Raw genomic sequence first — 26,169 nt, 5'->3', positions numbered from 1 at the left:
CTCCAAACAGGGGAAATGGATGGACTGGCTAGCCAGGAAAAATTCCAAAGATCCCAGGTTTTTGTTTTGACTCATTTCTAATGGCTCTTCAAGTAGCTCTTCTTTGATTTAATAGTAGCAGAAATCTAAAGTAGGCTGATCTTTTTAAGTAATTTTTCTGAAGGGCACAAGGGACAAAGTAATATGCTCTCATTTATTCACTTTTTAAAAGTGGCTTTGCAAGATAGAGGTTCATTCACTTACAGCAACAAGTCAGGCTTCCCCATCGTTCTTTGTCTTGTTTCAAAGCCGATTGTTTGTTTCTGCCAATTTGTAATTGCATAGAAAGGTTGATGCCAGGGATTGTGAAAGGAGGTTTTCTATCATTGTGTCTAATGGCTGTTCTACTCGGTTTGTGATTATTCATTTATGTCTGATGTTTGCTGCTCTTGGCGGTAGTTAGTAGAAGACTTGCAGCGGTTCAATATTATTTCCTATAAGTCTTTCACAGAATCATTAGTTTCCTGTTCCAGAAAAACATCAACATCTTAATGCAATTTGTTCCTCTGATTAATGAGAGAAGTAAATCCAGCCATTTTTTCTGTTTTTCACTCTCTTTATTCAATAAGCCACAACTGTATGTATCTGAGAGTGCATGAATTGATAATATGCCTTGAAATTTTAATCCCTATGCAGAGAAAAAGAGCTATTGCCTGGTTATTATTCTCACTTTTTCACCCTACCATCTACAACAGCAAGACAAAATGCTAGGGGGAAAAACAGTTCTGCAATAATGAAACATCTTCTGGCAAAGTGATATTTTTATTCCTCTATTCCTGCTGTGACCCATCACTAGACAGCTGTTCTCTGCCTGCTGTAGATAAGGGTTCTATCATCATGGCAAATGAGAGAGGACACACTTGTCTAGTTCCTCATGATAAAGAGTGAGACTGCGACAGAACCACATATGTAAGCCATGTGAGAAACCAGAGACCGACATTCACATTTTCTAATATCATACCATTTTAAAATGCTAAATACATCACAAATCTTCTCCTTATCTAGAAAGAGCATTAAATTAATGCTTGGAGGATTTCTCCAATAAATGTAAAACAGACCAAATTCAGCCCTGGAGTATGTGGAAGGAATCCATTGATTTCAGTGGAGACGTGTCTATTTGCAGCAGGGATGAATTTGGTCCAAACAGCCAAGTGCAGTTAAAAGATTTCATTATAACTTCTGTCCTACCATCCTGAATATTTTAGCAATAAGGTCTGTAGCTGAAGGGTGACTGAAGATTGGTTTTAGTGAAGATTTTCACATTAAAAAGGAAAACTCCATCTATATGAACATCAAAGATGAAGTATTTTACTTGAATTTATAGCAAGAAGAACTTAATTGTCTGTACTGAATAAATAATGATTTGATACATCTTAATCAGAGTATCTGTCCTTTAGGGACTCAAGGTTTTATGAAACTTCACCTAAAGCCCATTTATAATTTCTGTTTGACTAAGTTCAACCCTAGTTCAGCGAGATCAGAACTGCAAGATCATTTCGTCAGCTACTCCCACACTCTCACACAAAAGTACAGAAAGTTAATGACCCAATTTTCCTCTTGTGGTTTTTGGTTTTGTTTAGATGCATATCAGACATATATTTCCTATAGCAATTACTCATTATTTATCTCCTCCTTTGTTGTACGTTCTAGTGCTGCACACAGTGACTGTTGATTGATGGGAGTGTTCTTGAACTATCTTCTTATTTAATTTGCCTCCAGCTTAGTGTCTTTATCCCCAATTTTCTGTCACGTTGGAAGCAAATGCCTATTTAGTACAAAGATCATTGAGAGAAAGTTTCTTAAAGGACAGTTCTTGAAAGATAACTCAATTTTCCAGGTTTAGTGTGTTCTGCCTGAAGAAGTTTAATTTCCTTCTCCAAGGCATTAATCTGTGAATTAGTTGATCTGTCAATTCTTATTGAATAAAGAATAATTAATCCTCCAAAGTAAACCTAATGCATTTCTACACAACATTAGGGGATTTTATAAGATCCTCTCTATTATTATAGGATGTTATTTTGTGAGACTATTTATTGGCAGAAGATATCAACATACCATTAGTACGGTCAATGAAATCTGCTGAATCCAACATATTGCAATGCAATCCCATTATTCAGGAGCCTTAAATCTTTTCTGTAACTCAGTCAAAGGGGTTAGGGCCTAAGACACTCAATAGGAGAGACCGAAAAGTCTGTTGCTGGAGGAATTTAATAATTAGGTAAAATATACCCTGAAGCAGATTCTACAAAATGGGAGGACAAAGTAAAAATAGAAGTTTTATCATTGAATTCTTAGGGTATTAAACAAAGAAATGTCAGTTGTGATATCACTTATTTTAAAGATCAGAGCAGCTGGAAAAACTAGAATTCTCCTGTTTTGCAGATCATTGTGCCCATGAACAACAACAATTGTTCTGTCTTTGAAAATAAGTCTCCCTCACTTTTCTGTAGTAATTCATGAGGCCATTTAAGAAACAACATTTAGGGACTTCAAAAGAAGACATGTCTAGTTTTCCTTTGGTCACCATGAAATGAGGGTGGTGGGGATTAGTGTTTATAGCTTGTGGGTTTCCGATAAATCCCCCAGGACCCTGGCATGAGGCCTGATGGATAACACTGGAGGGAAACTGCAGTGTCTGTCTTTCTGGGATAATAATGCTGAATACTCCATCCAACCACAGGATATATAAAGGCAGCAGCTGCTCTTCAGGTGAGCTCTCTTCCAGGACAGCAGCCTATTGTACAACTGACAAACCTATTGGGCTGATCTATCCACCCTTTCTATTAAACAAATCTCCTGGTCTCTTCCTCCTTCCATTTCTTACTTCAGCGATGCCGATGCTTCTAATAGATTTAGCCTTCTTGAAATACTTACTTGATGTCATCTCTTTCTCATGCACTAAGCTTGCTGTGAGAAATCTTTGACACTGTCTGAGAAATTAAAAGGATGTGAGTTCTGAACATCTTTGTTCAACAAAACTTTCCCTCATGTTTAACACCTAGTGTCTCTCTTGCTGAATAAGCTCCTTCTTTGCCACTGTCTTCAATGCTCCCTAAATCCTTCTCCTGCTCTTATCTTTGCATCTTCTTCCCCAGGGAAGAAACCCATTGAGCTTCCTTTTGGCGTAGAAGTGCTGCAGAGATCAGTGTGTCAGCATCGATTGAGCCATCCTGCTCTAGTCAGAGATTGCCTGCAGATGGCTCGAGTAACCTCTGCTCCACTGCTATAACTCTTCCTCACACTACTCTGTCCCGAGACAATTCACAGCAAAATTGGGCCCTTTTGTTTTATGTCAGATGAATGTTTGGACCGGTGTGCAGTAGCTTTTAAAAACACATAGAAGATGCTTGGTTATATATTTTTTAATTGATAGAAAATAATACAGAAAGTATTACTGTGGTATTATATTGACCAGTGCTACACCTTCATTTGGAGCACTGTGCTTGATTTCAATCACCTCACTTTGAGAAAGGTACAGGCAAGATTAAAAAACTCCAAGGAAGGGCAACCCAGCTAGCACATATTGCCATAACTAGGCTTATTGAACCTGGGAAGAAGAGTTAGAGTAGAATTAACTGATGTGCTCATCACTGTGAATGGTGTGAGGATAAGAACATAAGAATGGCCATACTGGGTCAGACCAAAGGTCCATCTAGCCCAGTATCCTGTCTTCCAACAGTGGCCAATGCCAGGTGCTTCAGAGGGAATGAACAGAACAGGTAATCATCAAGTGATCCATCCCCTATTGCCCATTCCCAGTTTCTGGCAAACAGAGGCTAGGGACACCATCCCTGCCCAGCCTGGCTAATAGCCATTGATGGACCTATAACTGTCCTGTTCTGCCTTTTCCCCTGCCCCTGAACAGGGGAACAAGAGGACACTCAATGAAATTAAATTTCAGACAAATAAAAAGGAATAGTGCTTTCAAGTCTTGCCTACAGGATGTACTTCCACAAGATGGGGGAGGGATAGCTCAGTGGTTTGAGCATTGGCCTGTTAAACCCAGGGTTATGAGCTCAATCCTTGAGGGAGCCACTTAGGGATCTGGGGTAAAAATCAGTACTTGGTCCTGCTAGTGAAGGCAGGGGGCTGGACTTGATGACCTTTCAGGGTCCCTTCCAGTTCTAGGAGATAGGATATCTCCATTTAAAAAAAAGATCAAAGAGTCTTGGAATGTGAATGGGTTTATTTAAAGAGCTGGAGAGTGTCATGTGATCATTGGGCACCATTTGCAGCTCTGCAAGCTAAAATAATAAGGATAATTGAACATCATGCTTCTGAGTGTAAGCTAATTGTCCGTAGGGTTCTGGAGGGATTTTTCTCCTCTGTACACAGTATAGCATAACTGAAGAGGTGCATTCTGGGAACCTTCCATCTTCCTCTAAAACATCACTGCAGAAGGCAAAATGCTAAGCTAGATGAACAAATGATCTAATCTAGAAAGGCAAGACTTCTGTTCCTATATCACTATGCTGAACAACCAGTCAGACTGCAGGATAACCTAATGCCATTGTATAACAAAGTTTTGAGTAGCTTCAGTCATTATTTTCTCCCCTGAAATGCCAGCGAAGGTCCCAAAGGCACAAAATGCTGCTCGCTATGGCAACCTTCATATAAACTATTGTTCAGTTAATATCCATTAATATGGATTTATGCTTAGCTGGGAACCAGGAGTGAATTGTCTGTATTTTAAAAACACAATATCCCTTGCAGCCCTTTAATCTCATTTCAGCGCGGCTGAGTTTCAGGTAGTGGAGAGGCACAGTATGAGCTCAATTAGGCTCAGATGTAAGGTGAGCCTCATGAGCCTGCCAAATAGGACTTCATATTTTAAAGCTATTTACTCAATTTTACATTCTTCCAAATGCACTTAATTGAGTAACGATTAGCAACTGATATCAATTAATAGGGTTCCTATATAATTATTTCTGATGATGACCAAGTCATCACTGTGATGATTAGAGATTTTTTATTACCATGAATACCTATTCTCCAGTAAAGCTCTTCAGCAAACTGAATCAACTGCACATAGTTATTCTCTGTTCATAAGTATCTGTGATTAAAAAAACCCACCCGTACTGTGGGAAGTGCCAAAGATGACCTAGAAATATGCCTCTACTTCTGCCTTAGTGGCATGACCTCAGCATGGAGAGAGCTGTGCTTTGTAGGATCAACAGAATTTTAATGACAATCATCATACTCAAAAAGTTATCCACGTGGATGACCTTACTACTTTCCTCAAGATTGAAAAATGGGCATGTAACACTGTTTGATTCTCCAGACCTTTCCTCTGTATCTTAGATTCTTCTATAATATCTCAGCTAATAGAGACTGAAATCTTTCAGTCCAATACCAATGCCAATACTGGGGAATCACTCTTCTCTACTCCCAGTCATAAGAACTGCCATACTGGGTCAGACCAAAGGTCCATCTAGCCCAGTATCCTGTCTTCCGACAGTGGCCAATGCCAGGTGCCCCAGAGGGAATTAACAGAACAGGTAATCATCAAGTGATCCATCCATTGTTGCCCAATCCCAGCTTCTGGCAAAAGAATAGTCAGAATAATTTATGATACAGAAAATTCAGAGAGCTTTGTACAGAGAATGCTGCCATATCCAAGGCATCTTCTGGACCACTTCACTTGCTGCCTGTTGTCTTGCACAGTATAATCCAGGTGGTTCAGGAAATTGCAATAGTGACTGTACAAGTTGCATGTGTCTTTCTGGCCTATTATTGAACCAATGAACCAGCAGAGAATTCAGGGTTACCATACTACTGCTTGTGCTATTGTTCATATCAGGTGTTAAACAGCCCCTGACTACTTGATCCCATAGTACTTTATGTAAGAGGGAGTGCTAACACCCAGGGCTGTCCCTAGGGGGAGTGCAGGGTCTGGGGCGGAAGTAATGAATCTGTCACTTCTGAGACCAACCCGTCACTTCTGGGACTGACCACACTGGCCAATTGCGCTGGCCCATGGGGCCCCACAAAGTGCGAGGCCCGGATCGGTTGCCCCAATTCGCCATACCCTAAGGACGGCTCTGCAAATACCCCTTCCAGTCCAACCAAACTCCAACTTGACTAAATATATCTTTCAAACCTCATTAATTTATTATTATTACTGACAAAATTTTTGTAAGTGTCCACTAATTTTGGGTGCCTACCTTGAGACACTTAGGGTCTGAATTTCAGAGCTGTTGAGCACCCTTAACTCCTGTTGATTTTAACTGGAGTTGTGGGGCTCAGCACCTCTGAAAGTCAGGCCCGAGGTGTCTCCCATGAAGCAACCAAAAATGGAGGCACCCAGAAATGAATGGGCACTTCTGAAAGCATTGCCCAAAGGCTCTTGAAATGTAAAAGAGGCAATAAGCAAACAAGAGATGAAACAAAGCATATTGTTGTTCAAATAGCAATGTTAGTTCCATCTTCGTTTTTACAGGTGACATTTTTCTCTAATTTTCCCCTGCAGTTTCCACTGGATTCTTCTTTACTCCTCTCTGTAACTATGTTGTAGTGTTCTATAAACTGTTAAACAGTTGCCATTTCCTACTCCTGAGATTTTGGCATGCACATTTCAACAGTAGGTACAGTGATTCCAGTAGACAGATGAGACAGATACATAGTGAAGTGCTGTTGGTCCTTGGGGATGAAAGGTGCATAGATGTAAGCTGATATTATTCTCTAAAAAGGAAAAAAATTGTCCTGACAGTCTGATGAAAAAAGTGAAAACTAACTCAGAGACTCCTAGTCCTCCCATAACAAATATCTGGCAGGATTGATTGGGATGCACTGGCTTGCACTTTGGTTTTCTTTGGAGTAATTATAGCAACCTAATCTGAATAAGGAATGTCACCTTCTTTGGTGGTAGGTTTCACTTTCCTCCAGCAATAGAAATGAAAATGGAAATTCTGTTTTAAAAGCACGGAAAAATCTTTTCAGAGGCAGAATAATGCATCCTTGAAGGCCTTACAAGAAAAACTCTACAATTTTCATTTGCAGCCTTAAAAATTAAGACTCTAAAATCAAACTTTTCAAAACCTTCAGCTATAACTACACAGCATTTACTCAAAGGCCAGTAAAAACTACAATGAATGAAAAATTCAATAAATGCATAGCAAGGGACCATTTGAAAAGAGAGAGAGAGGAAATCAAATTAGTTTGGAAGACATTTTAAGAGTATCATATTGAAAGAATGTGAATGCTGTGTTTCGCCAGTCCTTCAGGGACACTCAGGCTTGCTTATGTGACCCTGCAGCTCAGAGTGTGAATTGTGGTGCACACTGTTTAAAGAGGATGACATTAATGCAAACCAAGTACCTTTTAGTTCATGCCTGCAGCATCCCCACTGGGAAGTTACAGCTCAACAACACTGCAATTCACAACCCCATCGTGTCAAGGATGGGGCCAGATAGACATAGCCTCAGTTCTATATATTAGTTGGTAATGAAAGAAGGTACTGATGTGTAGATCAACATTTAAATCCATAAAACGTTTGATAAGGCATTGCTATTCCTTTATCTGCCACCTTTCTCTTTTCTTATGGTACATTTATTTCTGATGGCTGTGTTTTCTTATTTTATATAGACCATATGCTGAAAGTCCTTACTCATACAAAACTCTCCATGAGATCAATGGGAGTTTAAACTGAGTTAGGACTGCAGGATCTGATCATGTATCTGCTGTATGTAATCTTTACAGTTTGGGCCACATTGCAGATCCCTTCCTCACTTATTCACACAAATAATCCCACTGGAGTCAATAGGAATTACGTGTGTGAATAGCCACTCACCTGTCAGGTTTACAATCTCATCTTTTCTGAACATGTTACAGCAGTGCTTGACATTCTTTAACTAACTATTAAATCATACATGCAGTGAATTCATTCCTTGAGTACGTGATGGATTATTATTGTTCTTGAACCCCATGGAGGATGTTGGTTATGTCAGGAGGAATTATTTTTGAAATACATTATTATAAATTGCATCTGTGGTTATTGTTATGGATAGTTTGTTGGCTTGTAACTTAACAAAATTTTTAAGGATAGGAAATACCACCTATCCTGGGAAGTATGTCCAGGAGTGACATGTTGAAGAGTGGGTGCAGAGAGAATATCAACTGAAACACTGTTTTGGGTATTTGGGGTTTGAGTCTATTTTCCACTACACATCAGTCATTACCCATGCTTAAGTGGTGCTTTTGATCTGCATATCTCCAAGAGCGCCACAGCTACTATTATTGTTTGTACTGCAGTAGCACCTAGGAGCCCTAATCATGGACCAGGGCCCCATTGTGCTAGGTGCTGTACAAACACAGAAGAAAAAGACAGTCCCTGCCTCAAAGAGCCTAATTAAATTAACTTTGCATCATAAGCTACATGTTATCAATCCCATTTTAGAGCTCCAGAAACTAAGGAACAACAAACTAAGCCCTGAGTTAGATGCTTGGGAATCTCTCAGAAGGGAGAGAGAAAGAAATCTTCTCCCCAGACTGGAACTACCTCTGTGCTGTTTGTATCATTCAGACCTACCGGGAAAGAACAGCTGTTGGATCCGCATAGTGGTTGTGCTTTGGCCCCACATCTGGCTAGCCCGACCCCCACATCTGTCTGTCCACTGATTGCATGGAGCTCTCACGGTGTTCTGTGCTGTAACACTCAAGGATGCACTCTTCTGAACGGGCCTCCCGGAAGCCTCTGTGCCTTCAAAGCATACCTATTTTACTGCAAAATATTGACTGAGCTTGCTGTAGGGACAGGGCAGTTGTCAAATTCTACTCCAAGGACACCGTCTGTGGGGGAGGCTCAGCTTTCCTCCCTTCCAGATCAATTTGCAAAATATTATAGTGTAAGAATATGCCATTGCCTTAGGAATATAAAAAGAAAACCTAGGAGAAAACATAACTGGTGGTAAGAACACTTACCAGCTGGAAGAGAAGGAAATGCAGAAGCCAGTTGCAAAATGGCCACTTTAGGGCTGCAGCTGCTGGTCTCTGCCAAATTTAAAGGACCAGTCTCTGGAAAGTCATGCTGGGAAAAAGTGCCTATAATAGGGCAAATCCGCACTGATTAAAGTTACAGTGACCAATGAAAGTAGTTCTGGGGAAGGGGCTTCTTGTCTGTGTTGTATACCCCCACTGTAGCTTTCCAGTGTGCAAGTTCCAAACAATAATTTGGAGCTCTGTTTTACATAACAGAGGTATCCCTCTTTTTTGTCTGAATCCCACAAATATAAGAATCAATGCCACAGGTGCTTTTTTATTTTTATTTTTTTTATTTGGAGCTCAGAACTTTTAATGAAATCACAAGCACAAAGACATCTTTACGTTTCCCCTTTTTTTCTGTTCTTTTCCCCCTCTATCTTCTATTCATTTTCTCTCTTCTTTTCCATGCTTGTTTCTGCTCCGAGCTCCTGTTTTCACTTGAACAAATTGAAAATGACAAGTTTTCTTTGCAGTTTCATTTTGTTTCTCTGCTAACACATGGAGCAGGTCTGTGTGGGCGGCACAAAGCATATGTTCTTTACATATCGCTCTCTGAAACATTCTGGGTTGGTGCCTAACCCTGGTTTACATCATGATCTACCAAACACATTTTGCTATACCTCTCAAGATCTTACTCATTGAGGGAGGTTAATGCATGTGTTAGCTTAAAACTGTCACCCTTTTTGTTCTGCGGGATACTGCTACAGCAGCTGACATTATTACTATAAACTCTCCTTAATGCTCCCTGCTGATTGATCCAACGGTATGTCGTGATGAGTAATGGATTCCGTACACTGGCTTTCCTCCATTTTTCTCCTCTTCTTTCTTTCCAAGAAGAAGCGCACACAATGTGAGATGCCTAGACTTCCAAGGCCTGAGATGCTCGGTGCTGGCCTGCAGATCCACACTAGATTGATCCTCTTCCTAGACTGTTACTCTTTCTTCAGAACAAGTTCATCTGGATCTAAAACCATTCGATCTGAGGGCTGTTTTCTGGTTCTACAATGAGAGTCCTTGCTCAACCCTGGTTCCTTAAATACCACTGGATCAGATGGTTCCTTCTTTCGTGGATTGGCTCTTGAAGAAGAGTCTTACACCAATGATGACTAAGCACTCTTGCTTGACATACCAGCTGGACCCTTCTCTCATGGATTGGTTCTTGAGACAGAAGACGACACCAAAAAAGGTTGAGAAGTCCTATTCTTTGGATCCTCTCTTGGTTTTTGGATCCCTTAGTGTTTGGTACCAAAGAGGAGGTCTTAGGCTTCTTCACTCCAGGCACACTTAGAGCAGATGCTGGTCTATGAGGCTTATCTAAAGCAAGAGAACATTTTGTTCCAGAAGGCTTTGCTGCCAAAGCTACTTAAAGAAAAATCACTTGAACTTTGTTCTGACTCTCGTTTGCTCGCATTGTAAACATCAAACATATGGAGCATTTTGATGGCAACTGATCCTTGCCCAAGAATGCTAGACACCTAGCATGCACATCGGACAGTGGAAACACAGCATGGACATGACATGCATCACTTACAGCCCAGCTTCTTGGGCTTCTGTTCCACCATCCTGATACTAAAGCTTTTATACCTAAATCTAAAAAGTTGAAAGTAGATATAACAATAACAAACCTAACTAATTAAACTAACTGCTAACAACTGTAACTAACTAGGCACTGAAGGATACAGATCTGGGAGAAGCCTGGGGTGATTCCTAAGCCATATAGCTGGTCATGAATGGAAGGAACTGAGGGGTCAGGAGCGCTACACCCCTTTTATACCCTTGCTGTTGAACACTGGACATTTGCAAAAGGAAAGATTGAGGGGGGTCAATGAATGTGCCAAAAGGCACCACTAGGTAGAGTTACAACATTCAGGCTCCACTGGCAGGAGCATACCATGAGGGGGAGTATGCAGAGGACACTTGAAGAAGAACATGATGATATCCCCCACTTTCTTTATACCTCAGTGATGTTTCCTTTAGTTCTTTCTAAAAGGTATTTTTAAAATATTGAATAGAATGATCAGTAAATTAAACTGGAATAAAACTCAACCCAGACTGCACTGTGTTATTCTGAGCAGATCCCAATGAAAGGGTGTGTTGGGACATCCCAGTTTTAAACTCTATCAGTGGGCTTCATTCCTAACAGGTTAGCGCCTCCTCCTTAAGTCCATTGAGTGTATGCAGAGAGGATTTGATTAAATTGTCTGTATGCAAATTCTAGCCCAGCAGATGGAACTCTAGTCCCATCCAGTTGAACAAAAAGCACCTTAATCCTCAGAAAAACTTCAAAAAGAATCCAGGATTGCTAAGCGTTTATCACCTTATTTGCCTGTAGATCATGCAGAGCTTTGAGAAGGCAGGGTAGCAAAAGCCTGAATCACTGAACTAAAGCAAAAATGGAGTGACGGCAGAGATGGATTCATTGTTTCCAAATTCAATTTTTTAACCTGGGATAAAGAAGAAGCCTTTAGGAAGCAATAGAGTCCTGGTGCACTCTCTGTAACAGAGCTACTACACCTCCTGTCTTTCTGCACAAAAGAAGAGTTCCTGAGGGAAAGAAGAGAGATTGAACCAAGGGCTGTGGGGAGCTCAAATCAAAGGAGCTTTTTCAGGACTAGGCAAGAATCTCATGAGCTTATTCTTTAAAGATACACTCCATTACCGCTAGAAAATAGATACAATCAATACACATAACTATAAGGTAGGGAAGTGTTAACCCCAGGTCCAGAGCATTGGAGTAAACTCACAATACTTGTGCAGGAACCATGTGCTTCACTTGGACGTTTACTGACTCACAAAAGCCATACACAGCCTCCAGCCATAGACTCTTTTGGAGTAGCTAGCTACGCTGAACGGTTCATATCTCCCCATATGTTTGCTGTCGTTCATCAAGAGCAGTGATGAAATGACACTTAAAAACAGATCAGGGAGAGTTAGAAGAGTTGCTGGTGTGTGGGAACAATGATGGTTTCTTCAAACGCACACGTTTATATTATATATATTAATATGCTGGGGTGAGACTGATTATTGAAGTGCTGCATAGTAAACATGCCCGGAGAAAAAGCTGCTCTCACAGTGAGCAGGGGTTTATAGGAACTGAACTCTTATATGTTTTCCCCCAAGCCGAGGCTCAGAACCAGCACTTCCAAAGTAAACTGGAACATGAACTGATTTAGCTTCACAGCATCCCTCTCTGAGGCTCCTATTCTGCAAAGTTCTTAAGAACATGCTTGACTTTAAGTACATGTTGAAGTCTCATTGACTCTGATCGATTCAAGCTTCATGGAGTGGTGAGAACCCAGCTCTCTCTCTCTCTCTCTCTCTCTCTCTCGGTATGGCCTTCTGACCCTGACTTGTGTGATCAGTTATAGTTTTCTAAACCTAACTTTTATAATCAAATTTAAGTTAGATTTAATATTGCATTTGTTTTGGTTGTTTGGCTCCCCTTGTATGGTTATTACCTGGCAATAAATAACTTTCATGGTTAAGCTGGTTGATTCTCTCTCTCTCCCCCACGTGGGTGTTTTTTGGCTTCCCCAGTCGCTCTGCAGCAACATTCCTCGTACCTAAACTAAAGAACCCTGCAGCGCCCAAAAGTCCTGTAGGGTTTGCTCATCAAGCGGGTTACTACCAGAACAAATGTAACGTGAAAGTGGGGAGAGGGACGTGCTGAACCTGGGGCATATGATGGTGGCAGATTGAAAGTGTTGTTTGACCCAGCCTGCTCAGGCGTGCTCTATTCCGGTGCGGTGCCCGTGGCATATGAGGGTGAGAGCTTGGAAGTGCTGCTCGACCCAGCCTACTGAGTCCAGAACATATAAGTGCTGATTAAACCAGTCCTCTCAGACGCGCTCTGTTGACGTGTGTGTTTATCTGATTCTGGGGCTGGAAGAACCCAGCCCTGGGGACCCTAGTTCCTGCAGGATAGCTCTATTAGGAGGGAACTTGCAGAAGGGAGAAGTAGAGCTCCGTATGAGAACACAAGTGACACAAGCAGTACATTGATAGAATTACAGAACACCCCCGCCCCCCAGAAGAATAATCCTAATAAATGAGCAGAGCCAAAAGTAACGGGCAAATCTGGTAACAACTCGTCTCCCTTGTTGTGTTACATTCATTTGTTCTGTGCCATCTCTGTCTCTCCATACACCCTGGCCCCTCAGCCAAGCCTGCATTACAGGCCAAAAGTGCTTCTCCCCTCATCCCACATTACAATACTGGCCATTTAATCACAGAATAAACCAGATGCTGTATATTGGATGCATGATGTTTGGCAATGCCTCCAGGTAGTTGGGGTTATTAAATCCCAACACATCTCTAATGCATATGGCTGCTTGTCTTATTAAGCAATTGTACTGGGTTAATTGATTTGATTTGCTAAAATGTTGACTCAGTGTTAGATGTGAAATGAACAGCAGAACAGATTTGAAGTCCATTCTGTGGGCATCGTGTACTGTTCCACCTAATAGTAAGCAATCTAATAAAATGGGCAAATATGACCCTGCTGTATTGCTGGCAACAGCTATGAGGGTTTTGTAAGGAAGCCTTAGTATAAACAATAATCAAAGGGGAATAATAATAACTTAAGCAGTGAAGTAGTAAAATAAAAAGGACTTAACATCTGTATCAAAATTAATGTGCAATAGAGGAGCCACATATGGAATAACACTAAAAACCAGCAGAGCTTCGGGCCTAGGAAATTTCTCTAGCTCAGGTGTCTGACATGCAGGTTCCAAAGGGTGCGTGGAATCTGCAGACCAGTACTTGGGAATGGGGTTATTCGTGCATCTGAGAGCCAAAACGCCAGCTGCAGCTTCTTCACTTCATGGAGAATTCTCCAGTGTTCTCTGGAGCCACTTGTCTTCACTTGAACTGGAAGTGCCCCTCAAAAGGGGTTGGTTTGGGTATAATTGGCAAATAAAAAAGGCACTACTTCAGCCTAGGTAACCAGAGACAGGAAAGACTCAAGAAAAAATGAATGTCATACTATAGCTGGCACACAAACCCCTTCAAGTGTATAGTCTGGTTACAATGCTTTTGCACATCTGTCAGAGAAAGCAGTGCACCAGATGCACTCAGGAATATTAGTTGGATTTGGAATTCCTCCTGAAGGGATCTGGGGCTACAAAGGAATTAACCAATTACAAGGAGGCAGCACGTTCAGATGCAGCAGATATAGTCTTGTTCTGGTATTTTCAAAGGTCTGGAACAAACTCTTACTGTGCCTAGGAAGCATTGTAAGAGGGACATTTCAGAATATAAACCCACACAAGGAAAGGAATTTTCCTTGAACTATCTACAGTTTGTGGGTTTGTTTTAAGCGGGGTGGAATGGGGGGGATGAAAAGCAAAAAGAAAAGTAGCACATGAGTAAACTCATGCATTGGAATTTGAGGCAATCATACGTGTGCATAATACATGGGAAACATTGCTAAGAACTGCAGTCTTTATGAAAGATTGCCCCAGGATTCTGCCAAGGTCACTGGAATGTTCAGCAGTTACGCTTCTGAAGTTCATATGCCCACACCTTGAATACTGCGTATGGATGTGGTCTCCTCATCTCAAGAAAGATACACTGGCATTAGAGAAGGTTCAGAGAAGGGCAACTAAAATGATTAGGGGATTGGAATGGGTCCCATACAAAGAGAGATTAAAGAGGCTAGGACTTTTCAGCTTGGAAAAGAGGAGACGAAGAGGGGATATGATAGAGGTATATAAAATCATGATTGGTGTGGAGAATGCAAATAAGGAAAAGTTATTTACTTGTTCCCATAATATAAGAACTAGGGGTCACCAAATGAAATTAATGGGCAGCAGGTTTAAAACAAATAAAAGGACGTTCTTCTTCACACAGCACACAGTCAACCTGTGGAACTCCTTGCCTGAGGAGGTTGTCAAGGCTAGGACTATAAGAGGGTTTAAAAGAGAACTAGATAAAGTCATGGCGGTTAAGTCCATTAATGGCTATTAGCCAGGATGGGTAAGGAATGGTGTCCCTAGCCTCTGTTTGTCAGAGGGTGGAGATGGATGGCAGGAGAGAAATCACTTGATCATTACCTGTTAGGTTCACTCCCTCTGGGGCACCTGGCATTGGCCACTGTCAGTAGACAGGATACTGGGCTAGATAGTCTGACCCAGTATGGCCATTCTTATGTTCTTATGTTCTTATACATCACCTTTTCAAAATGAGTGTGACTGTCAGTCTTTGAAATTTTGCTCTTCTCGTGTTCTTCTCATTCCAGAGTGTGTTGTCTCCCTTCTGGGCTTTGCATATATACAACACATGCCACATTTGGGTATGGGTGCTTGCCCAACATAGTTAGCAAGCACAATATGGATTTCAGACATATAGTAAAGTAAGTGGGAGAACCAGTTTCAGCTTCTTTTAGTTTCCAATCCCCTGGAAAAATTAAGCCATTTCATCTGACCATTTTACTGATATTATTTATTACATTGAGACTGTGATACAGACAACAAAGTCCTGAGTGCACTTCTAAATGCTAGCCATCATTTGCCAGGGCATTATGATGGCAGATATACACAAATTTAGAAGTCGACTCATCATTAGTTAAAGCTGAGATTCAGCACATGTGAAATGTTATGACTGAAGTCCCTGGGACTATTCTAATACTTATAGTGTGCTGAAGTGCTTTGCTGGATCAGGTCCTAACTGGGGGGAGAATGTGTCCTGTACACTCAACCAAGGCTTTTATAATTCTAAAGAACAAATAGTTAGAATGTTTAATTACTTGCTACTTACCTCAATAACTGTCCACTTACATCCCTCGCCCCAAAAAATAAAATAAAACAATAAGCAAGTGTACTTTGTATAGGCATAAACAGGTTCTCAATTATCTTCCTTTCATGTCTCTTTCTCTTTTGTCATCGAGTAAGCAGATTCATAGGACAGATGCTCAGGTTACTCTTTGCTTTTCTCATCCGTGTTGATATTCTGTGATAATGCCAGTGGATTTTTCTTTATTTATCACAGACTTAAATAGGGAGAACTCAGTGTCTTGACAACAGCATATGGAGAAGCAGTTTTGGAAGCAGCTTTTGGTGATTTGTCCCTATGCTTCGCAGAGGTGATGTACTTTAGCCTGGAGTGGGGGAGGTAACTAGGAAAAGGAGAGGATGACAGCTGCACATGATGGGCCAGGTTCTGATCTCAGCAACAGCGGTAAATCTGGAGTAGTACTGAAGACAATGAAAATACTCCAGATATATACCAGAGTCTCTGAGATCAGTATTTGACCCTTTATTTGGTGGCCCTTGAAACAGCACTAATGTTAGGGCTAGTCAGGAATGGAGAACAAGAGCCATGTACACCACCGAAATAACATTTTTGATTTCAATGTCATAAGCAGAAGCTCACAAATGGCAGAGCTCAGCATTTTCCAAAGTGTATTCTAGTCATGTTTCACATTATTTCTTCTCAGCAATCAAGACAAGCCTAATCAAATTTTTCCTTTTTAAAATAATCATCTTGGCATATTTTGTTAAATAGTTTGCCAGTTTTGGTTTTTTTAAGTCTCGATGCAGCATTTCCTCAGTCATCCCATCTTTATTCTTCCATACACTAAACTGTGCAATAAGGGGAATGAAACTTCCAAAGCAAATAGAAATAACAGGTAACCTGTATGCTGAGGTCACACTGCTCTCACTCCCAGAAGCGGAACCATCTATTACCCCATCCACTGATCAGTGGCAGCTCCAGGCACCAGCGCAGCAAGTGCATTCCTGGGGCGGCAAGCCGTGGGGGGCGGCATGTCGGTCGCTGTGAGGGCAGCAGTCAGGCAGCCTTCAGCGGCGTGCCTGCAGGAGGCCCTCTGGTCCCACAATTTCGGCGGCAATTCGGCAGCGGGTACGCCGAAACTGTGGGACCGGCAGATCACCTGCAGAAACACCGCCGAATCCGCGGGACCGCGGATCACCCGCAGGCATGCCGCTGAAAGCCGCCTGACTGCCATGCTTGGGGTGGCAAAAAACATAGAGCCGCCCCTGCCACTGATCCTTTCACCAGGTTCCTATTCATTTCAAAATTGTCCTCAAGATTTTTGCCACTCTCCATTAACTCCTTGCTCTCCCTCTTCTCCGCCTTCTTACTTTGCTTCCCCAGCCTTAGCCACCTCTTCCTAGACCTTTTCATATGATCTTGCACCATTGGAAGGTCATTCATTCTGCCTGTCTAACTGGAACACTGCCTCCCTCTCAAGTCACATCTTCTCTTATTATTGCTATTAAATCTTCCTCTTTTATTAGTATAGGCCTGACGAGGCCTCTCATTCTGCAAAATGTTTTGTCATATTGTGTTGTAAAGCAATTCTATAGCATCCGTCATACAAACACCGTTTGTATTTAATTTATTTATTGTTATCAATTACTAAAGTTAGGCACCCAGATCCACAGTTAGGAAACTAAATAGGAAGCTTGACTTTCAAAGATGCTGAGCAGTCACAGCTCCCATTGACTTCACTAGTACTTGAAGGACACTTTGAACGATCCTCAGCTGCGAAGTGCTATCTGAGCCCCCAAGTATTATCACAAAGGAAAGACAAAACAAACATCTGCCTGCTGATGCTTGAATCCGTTCCTTCTTTTGAAATGAAACAGCCTATTCCAGCTTGGAACATAAGACCTTTTCCATAAAGTACGTGCACATTACAGAGCCAGAGATTCTTAGTAACTAGGCCACAGGGTAGCTGTGGCTGCAATCAAGTTGGCAATATTTTGTTTTGGTTTGGTGGTTTTGGAGGGAAGGACAGGGTCCCTGTGATAGTTGAATCAATTACGTAGACCCTTAATATACCGTTAACTTCTAATTACAAGCTTACTCTGTTAATACAGAGCCATGCTCTCAGTGGAGTCTTTACTGCCACTATAGCTGGAGTCACTGATTCTCTCTCCCTACCCAGCTATAAGCCCCAGGTGAGACTAGCATTATCGTCAGCCTTTTAGAGACAGGGTCGCTCAGAAACAAGTCAATGATTTCCAGGCTGGTCCCCTGAATGCTGGATCTCATTGGACCTCCCCCAACTCAATGCTCCTAAAAGGACTAGTTTGCTTCTCTCCCTGGCACATCTCTTCCAACTACACGACATGCCCTCTATGCACCTGGTCAGTTATGCCAGGGGGAGTTAGTACCTGTGCAAAATATAAAAGTCAATCAACTTATAATTAACTGACTTTGAAGCTACTGTTGCTTCAACTACACTCTCCAACTCTAGGGCTCTGGCTTAATACTTGGGGGTCCTTTTCCCAGTGATACTTGAGAGGCTGTGCTGTAGCAGCACCATTTCTGTCTGACAACAAACAGTGCATCAAGCCACACACATTTTGATGCTTCTATTTGTTTAGGCATATGTTAGGCAGTGCCTTCCCCACCTACTTACCCTATTCTGAAACACAATCCCACACATCCCGTTTAGAATCAAAACACCTGTTCCTGGGACTTGACTTTATTAAACAAGTTGATTTTAATGCTCAAAAAATCACCACCTACAAAAGTGCATTCACGCCCAGCACCTACCATGCAGGGCATTGCCATTGACTTTTAAGATTTGCTTTCTGTGGTTAAACTTGAGAATAAAATTTATTCAGAAGTAATACATATCATGACGATCTCACTGACAGTGATGCCAATGGGAGTTTTGCCATTGACATTAAGAAGAATGGGTTCAATTAACCCCTTTATAAATACTATATTGAAAACTGTGCCTCCTAAAATAGTGCCTTTCCCTGAAGAGTACCAGAGGAAAAAAAAAATAAAAACAAATTCCCTTAGCTGAATATGTTAAAAAATACAGTTCTGTTCATTTACCCATGAGAACACAAATGCTGAGAATTAGAAACACTTACCTAAGTTCTGCTCTCAGCTACATGGATACAATTCCTATTAAGCAGAGAGCAGACTTTTGTCTGTTTTCATTTTAAAGGCTGATATCTGTTTGCCAGATATGTGCTTTCTCTACAGTCCTTATGCTTTTACTTATATGGTCATGATTTACCATTACATAGCTCCGGTGTTTCTTTGATTAGTGGTATGGGGTTATTTTGCTTTAAATTCTACATTAGCTTTGCAACATCTCACTGCAATTTAGTGAGAAGGAATAAAAGGAGAGAGGAACAGAGATTTTATGGAAATTTTCTTTTTACTATATCAAATCAACAATTTTCCCAATTGCAGAACAGTAAAGTCAGTGTGTAATCCTGTAAAGTAGAGATGAAAAAAACCCAACAGTGGTAGGTGCTAAAGTCTGTTCTTTTGTCAGGGAAAGAGTATTCCCTATGGTACCTTTCCTAGTGCTTGTGCTTCTTCGGGTTTCTATCAGTTCCGTTGGGAGACTATTCCAGACACACACAGGTCTCTCATTTCCCAGCACCGTGCACCCAGAAAAGCTGGATTAAATTCAGTGAGGGGAACATCAGTGTTTTCCTGGGCACCTGGCTCCCACCATGGGTTTTCTTGCATGAGGAATGTGTGCAGATGTCTGATTGTAAGCTCCTGAGGGCAGGGACTGTGTTTCTTTGGTAACTTTTGCAGTACACAGAATACAGTTGAAAAAAATAATGAGACATTGAAACTAAATGTAAAGCACCCAGAGGCCCCAGCCAAGATCTCGGCCCCATTCTGTGCTATACAAACATAAAGTGAGCCCCGAGAAGCTTACATTCTTAACAGGTGAGACTGACAAAGGGTGGCAAAGAAAGCAGGGGTAGTGAATTTATTTACCAGTGGTCACACAACCTGTCTGCAGCAGAGCCAAGAATAGATTACAGAGCTCCTGACACCCAGTCCCCTATCCACTAGATCACACTGCCATTCTAATTAACTTAGTTAGTGTACCCTATGTCCTCATTGGTCACATTTTTTGGTCTCAGAAGGAAAAATATTCATGAAGTCACAAAGCGCAGGCACATTAAGCAAGTCCCTCTGAGGGGCTGAATGCCTCTTACAAAGACATTGAGGGGAGTTCAGAGCACTTGGGGCCTTGCAATATTTGGCCATAGGAATAAATATGTGTATTAGTATCTATCCTAATATTGATATTGAGATATCGTTAGTAACCTGGAGTTGTGAATGGCCCAGGTTCATTCAGCAAATTCCATTTGCTTCTTCAGTTAAACTAGATAAAATAATATGAGGGCTTTATTTCTACCTGGGCACCAAATACTTGATGTGCCAATTCTAATTGACATCTGTTTTCCCCAATGATACCTTCCAGTGATGATGACCTATATGAGCTCTTGCATCGGTTTCCCTTCTTTGTCCTTGTACACTACTTCGGTTTATTTTGGTCACTTTAAAATAACTACTGCAGTTTATCAATTCTTAATTACCTTCTTAGGAGTTATTCTCTTCTAAATATAGTCTAGCCATAAAGGTGCCACTCTCAAGAGGAAATATACAAGCATATTAACAGCAGCAGTGCCCTCATCCTTTCACCCAAATTGCATAACAGTTTAGTGTGTGGAAATGGTTGATGATCCAATCACCACAAGAACACATTTCAAATTAGAATTTTAATAGGTAAGCATTAGATACAGGCTTATCATGTCATTATGCAGCTGGAAAAATGGAATATTTTGAAACCTTTGCTTTCCTGTTGCTGTAGCCTTTTGCAATGGGCTCTTTATTATTTAAATGTCTGGTGCTTACTAATTGCATTTGACAGGCAGGACTTTCAATTAGTGTTACCTAGTAGAGTGGCTTTCAATAGAGAGACAGGAATCAGTGCTCTGGGGACAATGTGACAAGTGGGTATGTTACCGATTATGCACTGTGGGTCTACAACCCTTGGGAACCCTATGTGCCATTTACTAGTACATTTTTGGCAGGCTGGTTTCATCTATCTAATCTATTTATGTAATCCACCTACTGTGTGCCCCCATCACACTGTATCTCAGTGCCTCATCAGTATTTAAAAATAGAAGTATTAGTCTGGAACCATCATGTATGTAGCACTACGATTTCTTTGCTATTTGCAGCTCTTTGATGTTGACGGTATCCATTGGATTTTAAATTACTGACATTCTTGTCCAAAAAGACATGGAACACAATGTAGTATAAACTTATACATCAGATCTGCACAACATGGGGTATTCCTGGCTGGCTCCTGTTGCCAAACAGTGGATGCCCTGAAGTATAGAATTCGATTAGCCTTAGCCTGCAACATTTACAAATGTAACCACTGAAAATAGAATTAGCTGTACCCTGCCCAGTTATACAGCAGGGACACATGGAATATCCGTTAAGCTTGTGGGCTCAAAAGCATCCTGACAGAACTATAACTTTGGTGTTAATTCAAATTTTTGTTTCTCATGCAAATCTCATGATTTCAGGGCTTGATCTTTGTGGGGCACTCTCTGTTACACAAGTTGTATTGAATCAAGTCCAAGAAGTTCTCAGGGATATTAAAGGCCAGATTGTGACTCTGACTCCATCTCCATGCAAGGGAGTAGAGGAGTAAGGATCCCCTTTATATGGGCTACCCAGATCTTGGGGCCAGGCATATAGTAAGAAGCAGGGCTACTTGCCCGCTCCCTCCCTCCCCAGAGTTAGTGGTCAGCAAGAGGCAGAGAATGAGTTGGGGAGCAGCAAAGAATTGACCCACTTCCCTTACTCACCAGACACCATAGCTAAGCCAGCATGGGTAGGGTGTAATTTACTGCTGGTACAGGCCAGTGGTAAATAACTACCTCCTAGGAGCAAATAGGAAGAGGAGGAGGAATCAGGAGTCAGGTGTGAGTTATTGCCACGCAGTGTCTCCCCAGGGCACCACTGCTTGCTCAGGACTGTGCCTAAAGTCACGTTCTAACCTTAAGCGTATGTCCCTAGCTGAGTTGCATTTTGACACACTCTTGTGCTCCATGAGTAGGATGGGCATCATCCACACCCTTTAGTTCACAAGGTCAGGCACATAGATACAAAACCCATTCTTGTTCCAGTCAGACCATGGGAGACTAGAAATAAACAATTATGGTTCTAATGGCTACTGTCCACTCTTAAGTACAAATAACAAACGTGAGCAAAACACATGAGAAAACCCGCACTTATGGAAGTGTCATAAGGCTTTTATTTAACATTGGGCTATAGTTTCATCCAGTATCTAACTGATGACATACATTATTTCAAAACAGAAATCAGAAATAAAGTGATGATCAAATACATAAATTTAAAATAACTTCCAGTTGCTTCTTCACATCTGAGGGCATCTGAGGGGTAAAAGATAAAGCAAAATATATTATGATGGACATTCTCCGTGAACAGTGCCCAGGATACTGTAACAGTGAGATCGCTAACAAGTCTCCAGTAGTAGGATTTCCTTATAATTAAGGTCATGTGTCTCTTATCACCTCTTTATCACGGAATAAATCTCTATATAGACAAATCATTTTTCTAAAAATAACTGGAAAAGGGATTTAGCTCAGCCATCTGCCTCTAGAAATTAGTTTTTTAATTTTTGTGTCCTTAACAAGCAACTCTCCCACTCAATCAGACCATCAGCGGAGGAATTTCTCCACTTCCTCCCCTCGAAGTCATGAGTTGCAGCACCTATTTTTGGCTGAGTGGGGCTTGTTTGGACTCTGGAGCCTAGTGATGCCCTTCCTAATTTAGCTAACGGGACAGTGACATCTGAGCAGCAATGGAAGCACTTGTCTTCCACAGGAGCAAGAGATGGCTGCTATTGCAGAATTTCCAGGCAACACCAAGTAGGCGAATGAGACGGACACTGCACCTGGGACTCTAAACCCAGCAGCACAGCCTGCATATAGGCTCACCAGGCCACCTCCCATATCTTCTCTTTTAACTCAATTTTCTTTATTGTTACTTATCTTGTGGTAGCACGAAGAGGCTCTAATCAAGGATCGTGGCTCTGTGTTAGGCACTGTACAGACAAGGAAAACAAAAACAGTCCCTCCGGAAATCTTACAATCTAGGACAATCTAATTAACCAGGAGTTCTGCCTTGCAGTAGATTAAACATGCATAAGTGGAACTTTCCCCCACCTTTATGCACAGCATCTACAATACCCTCAGCACCATAACAAAGTACAGCAGTAAATTTTACTAAATCACATTAACTATAAACCTAAACGAGAGAGAAAGGGCAGCTCTTGCCTAATGAATTGAATTTAACTTGCTGTTTGTTTCAGAAACACAACTGCATAAATCAATTTCCTTCTTCTTTTTATCAGTCAGACCATTTCATTAGAAACATCTTTATAAACACACCAAAACAGAAGGCTCTACCTGAAACGGTCAAACAACCCTGACTACCCAAGCCAGAAAAAAACAAAAACTGCACACCGTTGACTTTTATTTCTTTATGTAGCCCTTCCGCATTGTTCCACCTTCTTCCTACCACAGTCTTGCCATCTCACATGGTTGTATCTTGTGATATTTGTCCCAGCTCCTGGAGTCACATGAGTACATGAGAATCTCAGTTTTCGTTTTGCAAAGTAAGTTCCTAACCCACCTGGTTGCAGAGAAAAGTTTGAAAACAAGAACCCCAAAGCTAAAAAACACAAGGCAAATAAAAAGAGACTGAACTAATTATTGTTTTTAAATCTCATGATTTTTCACACACTCACTCTCTCACTCACACACACACACAAATTTGGGTGGTCTGACTATGAATTTTGAATGTTTGGGATTGGCAACACTGCGAGGAATCTCTCCCCTCCTCCAATCAGCTTTTCTACCACTAAGGTTTGCATGAGTAGCGAAGAGGTCCAAATTTCTGATAGAAATCGTCTTCAGCACGAACCAGAGCTTCCTCATCTATGTAGACAGCTGGTCTCCTGGAGGCCACAAAGTACTGCACTTTCCTTAGGTTCCATCCCATCACATACTTTAACCAGCCACAGACTGCGGCTGTAGACCTGCCAACACCAGCATTGCAATGTACGTAGACGATGTGTCCATTCTCTAGCAGCCCGTGCAGGAGACAGACAGCCTGAGGCAACATCTGTATTCTTCCTAGGATTAAAAACAGGGCACATTCCCATGAACACAAGAAAGGGAGGATCACTGTTAACAATATGTTTCTCTATTCTGCTGTACTGTGAAATCATAGTGGCAGGCAAAGAGAAATCTATTAAAGCTAGTTTCTCTTCTTTCTCTGGTAGGAGAATATGAATGTCTACATAGGTTTTCTGCACTGTCAGAAATTAAGTACCCTTTTGCACAGGCTAGGCCTAAGATTTCCAAAAGTGACCAGTGATTTTGGGTGTCCACACTGAGATGCCTTACAGAGGCTTGATTTTAAAAGGGTGGATGCGAAGCACTTCCTAAAAATCTGGCCCCATCTGGTTGAGCACCCAAAATCACCAATCTCTGTTGAAAATCATGGCCTACATGTGAAACTATAGTGTCAGTTTCCCCAAATGCCCTTCAACCCTCACATTTTGCTAAGTAATAGGTCCAGGTAATACAAAAGTCCATATAACTTGGACCCCGACCTTCTTTGACAACAAATGGTGATCTGCAGTAAAACGTGTTTAATAAATCAGTGGTTCTCAATCTTTCCAGACTACTGTACCCCTTTCAGGAGTTTGATTTGTCTTGTGTATCCCCAAGTTTCACCTCACTTAAAAACTACTTCCTTACAAAATCAGAATTCCTTACAAAAATACAGAAGTGGCACAGCACACTATTACTGAAAAATTGCTGACTTTCTCATTTTTACCATATAATTATAAAATACATTGATTGGCATATAAATATTGTACGTACATTTCAGTGGGATACTTGTACCTGTTTTTCATTTGTGAGCCTTGTCTGAAGCCTGAGCCCCACCATTCTGGGCTGATGCATGTAACTTAGCTTTGCAGGGGTCCCCTGTGGCATGGGACTCCAGGCAATTGCCTTGCTTGCCACCCTCCTAACGCTGGCCCTGCACTTGCAACACTCCCTTAACCTGTCCCGTGACCCCCCTGGGGGTTGCAACCCCCCCCCCGTTGAGAAACACTGATCTAGATGAGTTGAGTACCCCTGGAAGACCTCTGCATACCCACAGAGATACACATACACCTGGTTGAGAATCACCATAAGTTACTTTTATATGGCCCACTGTCCAATACAGACTGAGTTGAGGCAACCAATTTTATTTCACAGACCACCATAGATTTGTTAAAACAGTAGAGCCAGAAATGAAATGCTTTTGTCATACAGTGTTTGAGAAGCCATCCAGATTCCCTTTCATTTCTTGTCTCATTCAAAGAACAATAAAAAAAATATTAACTTATACAAGAAGTATAAATGTTTCAACCAATTTAGAGGCAGAATCGGTCCACAGAGTCATAAGGAAAATAGGTACTAACTTGATTTATGTAATAGTATGGTTACTTTAGATGAAATATACTTTAAATTTAGCTAATTAAGGTATTAAATGAATTCATTGCCAAAACAAAGATGGTGTTTGTCATCAGTTCAGATATGGATGTTGTATAGTATTTAATCTGAACAGTTTCCTCCCCTCCAAAAATTAACTTTTAACTGAACTATAACTGTATTCTTATCTTTCCAATTTAAAATAAGAATATGGAAAATATACTTCACATTTTATCCAAAATGATGGGGGACAAGAGCATCTCCATAAATCCATGTCTCTGTCTCAATTTTAGAAATGTGCAAAATTAGCAGCTGTGGTAGTTTAAGCCTTCACAAGTCGCTCCTACGAAAATGCTATGTTTTGCCATCATAATACATTAGCAATCTATTAGAACATTCTGTATACAGCACTGACATACCTTTCATATCATGCTCAATTCTGAACATTAAGTAACAAAGAAATCCTCCTAATCATACACCTCTCTCTACTTATATGTTTTTAGGGCCTATAAATGGCAAAACTCCTACTGACAAATTGGTGTGTGTGTGAGGGGGGTGTGTGGAATTGGTGCTGTGGGAACCATGAAGTTCTCATGACCCATTTTCTCCAATTATGTGCATATGCTGCCACCTCTCATAGCTCTGTGTTGAGGGTCACTAGGTCTTTTGGCATAGAAATAGAGATACACCTATCTCATAGAGCTGGAAGGGACCTTGAAAAGTCATTGAGTCCAGTCCCCTGCCTTCACTAGTACTGTCCCTGACAGTTCCCCCCCATCCCTAAATGGCCCCCTCAAGGATTGAACTCACAACCATGGGT

The 26,169-nt window shown here is 41.3% G+C and overlaps 1 protein-coding gene across 3 annotated transcripts in view; it reads right to left on the bottom strand.

Annotated features, from left to right (window-relative positions):
- Window positions 1-22,067: 22,067 nt before the first annotated feature.
- Window positions 22,068-26,169, bottom strand: part of EPM2A (EPM2A glucan phosphatase, laforin) — a 46,988-nt gene continuing 42,886 nt past the window's right edge. For all 3 annotated transcript variants that reach the window (XM_054023117.1, XM_054023119.1, XM_054023118.1), the window contains exon 4: window positions 22,068-23,996. In XM_054023117.1, coding sequence (XP_053879092.1) covers window positions 23,722-23,996 — 275 coding nt within the window. In that variant the 3' untranslated portion in view covers window positions 22,068-23,721. The remainder of the gene's footprint in view (window positions 23,997-26,169) is intronic.

This window comes from Malaclemys terrapin, chromosome 3 (genome assembly GCF_027887155.1).
Source record: "Malaclemys terrapin pileata isolate rMalTer1 chromosome 3, rMalTer1.hap1, whole genome shotgun sequence".
Classification (NCBI taxonomy): domain Eukaryota; kingdom Metazoa; phylum Chordata; order Testudines; family Emydidae; genus Malaclemys; species Malaclemys terrapin.
This window is presented reverse-complemented; position numbering and strand designations above follow the sequence as displayed.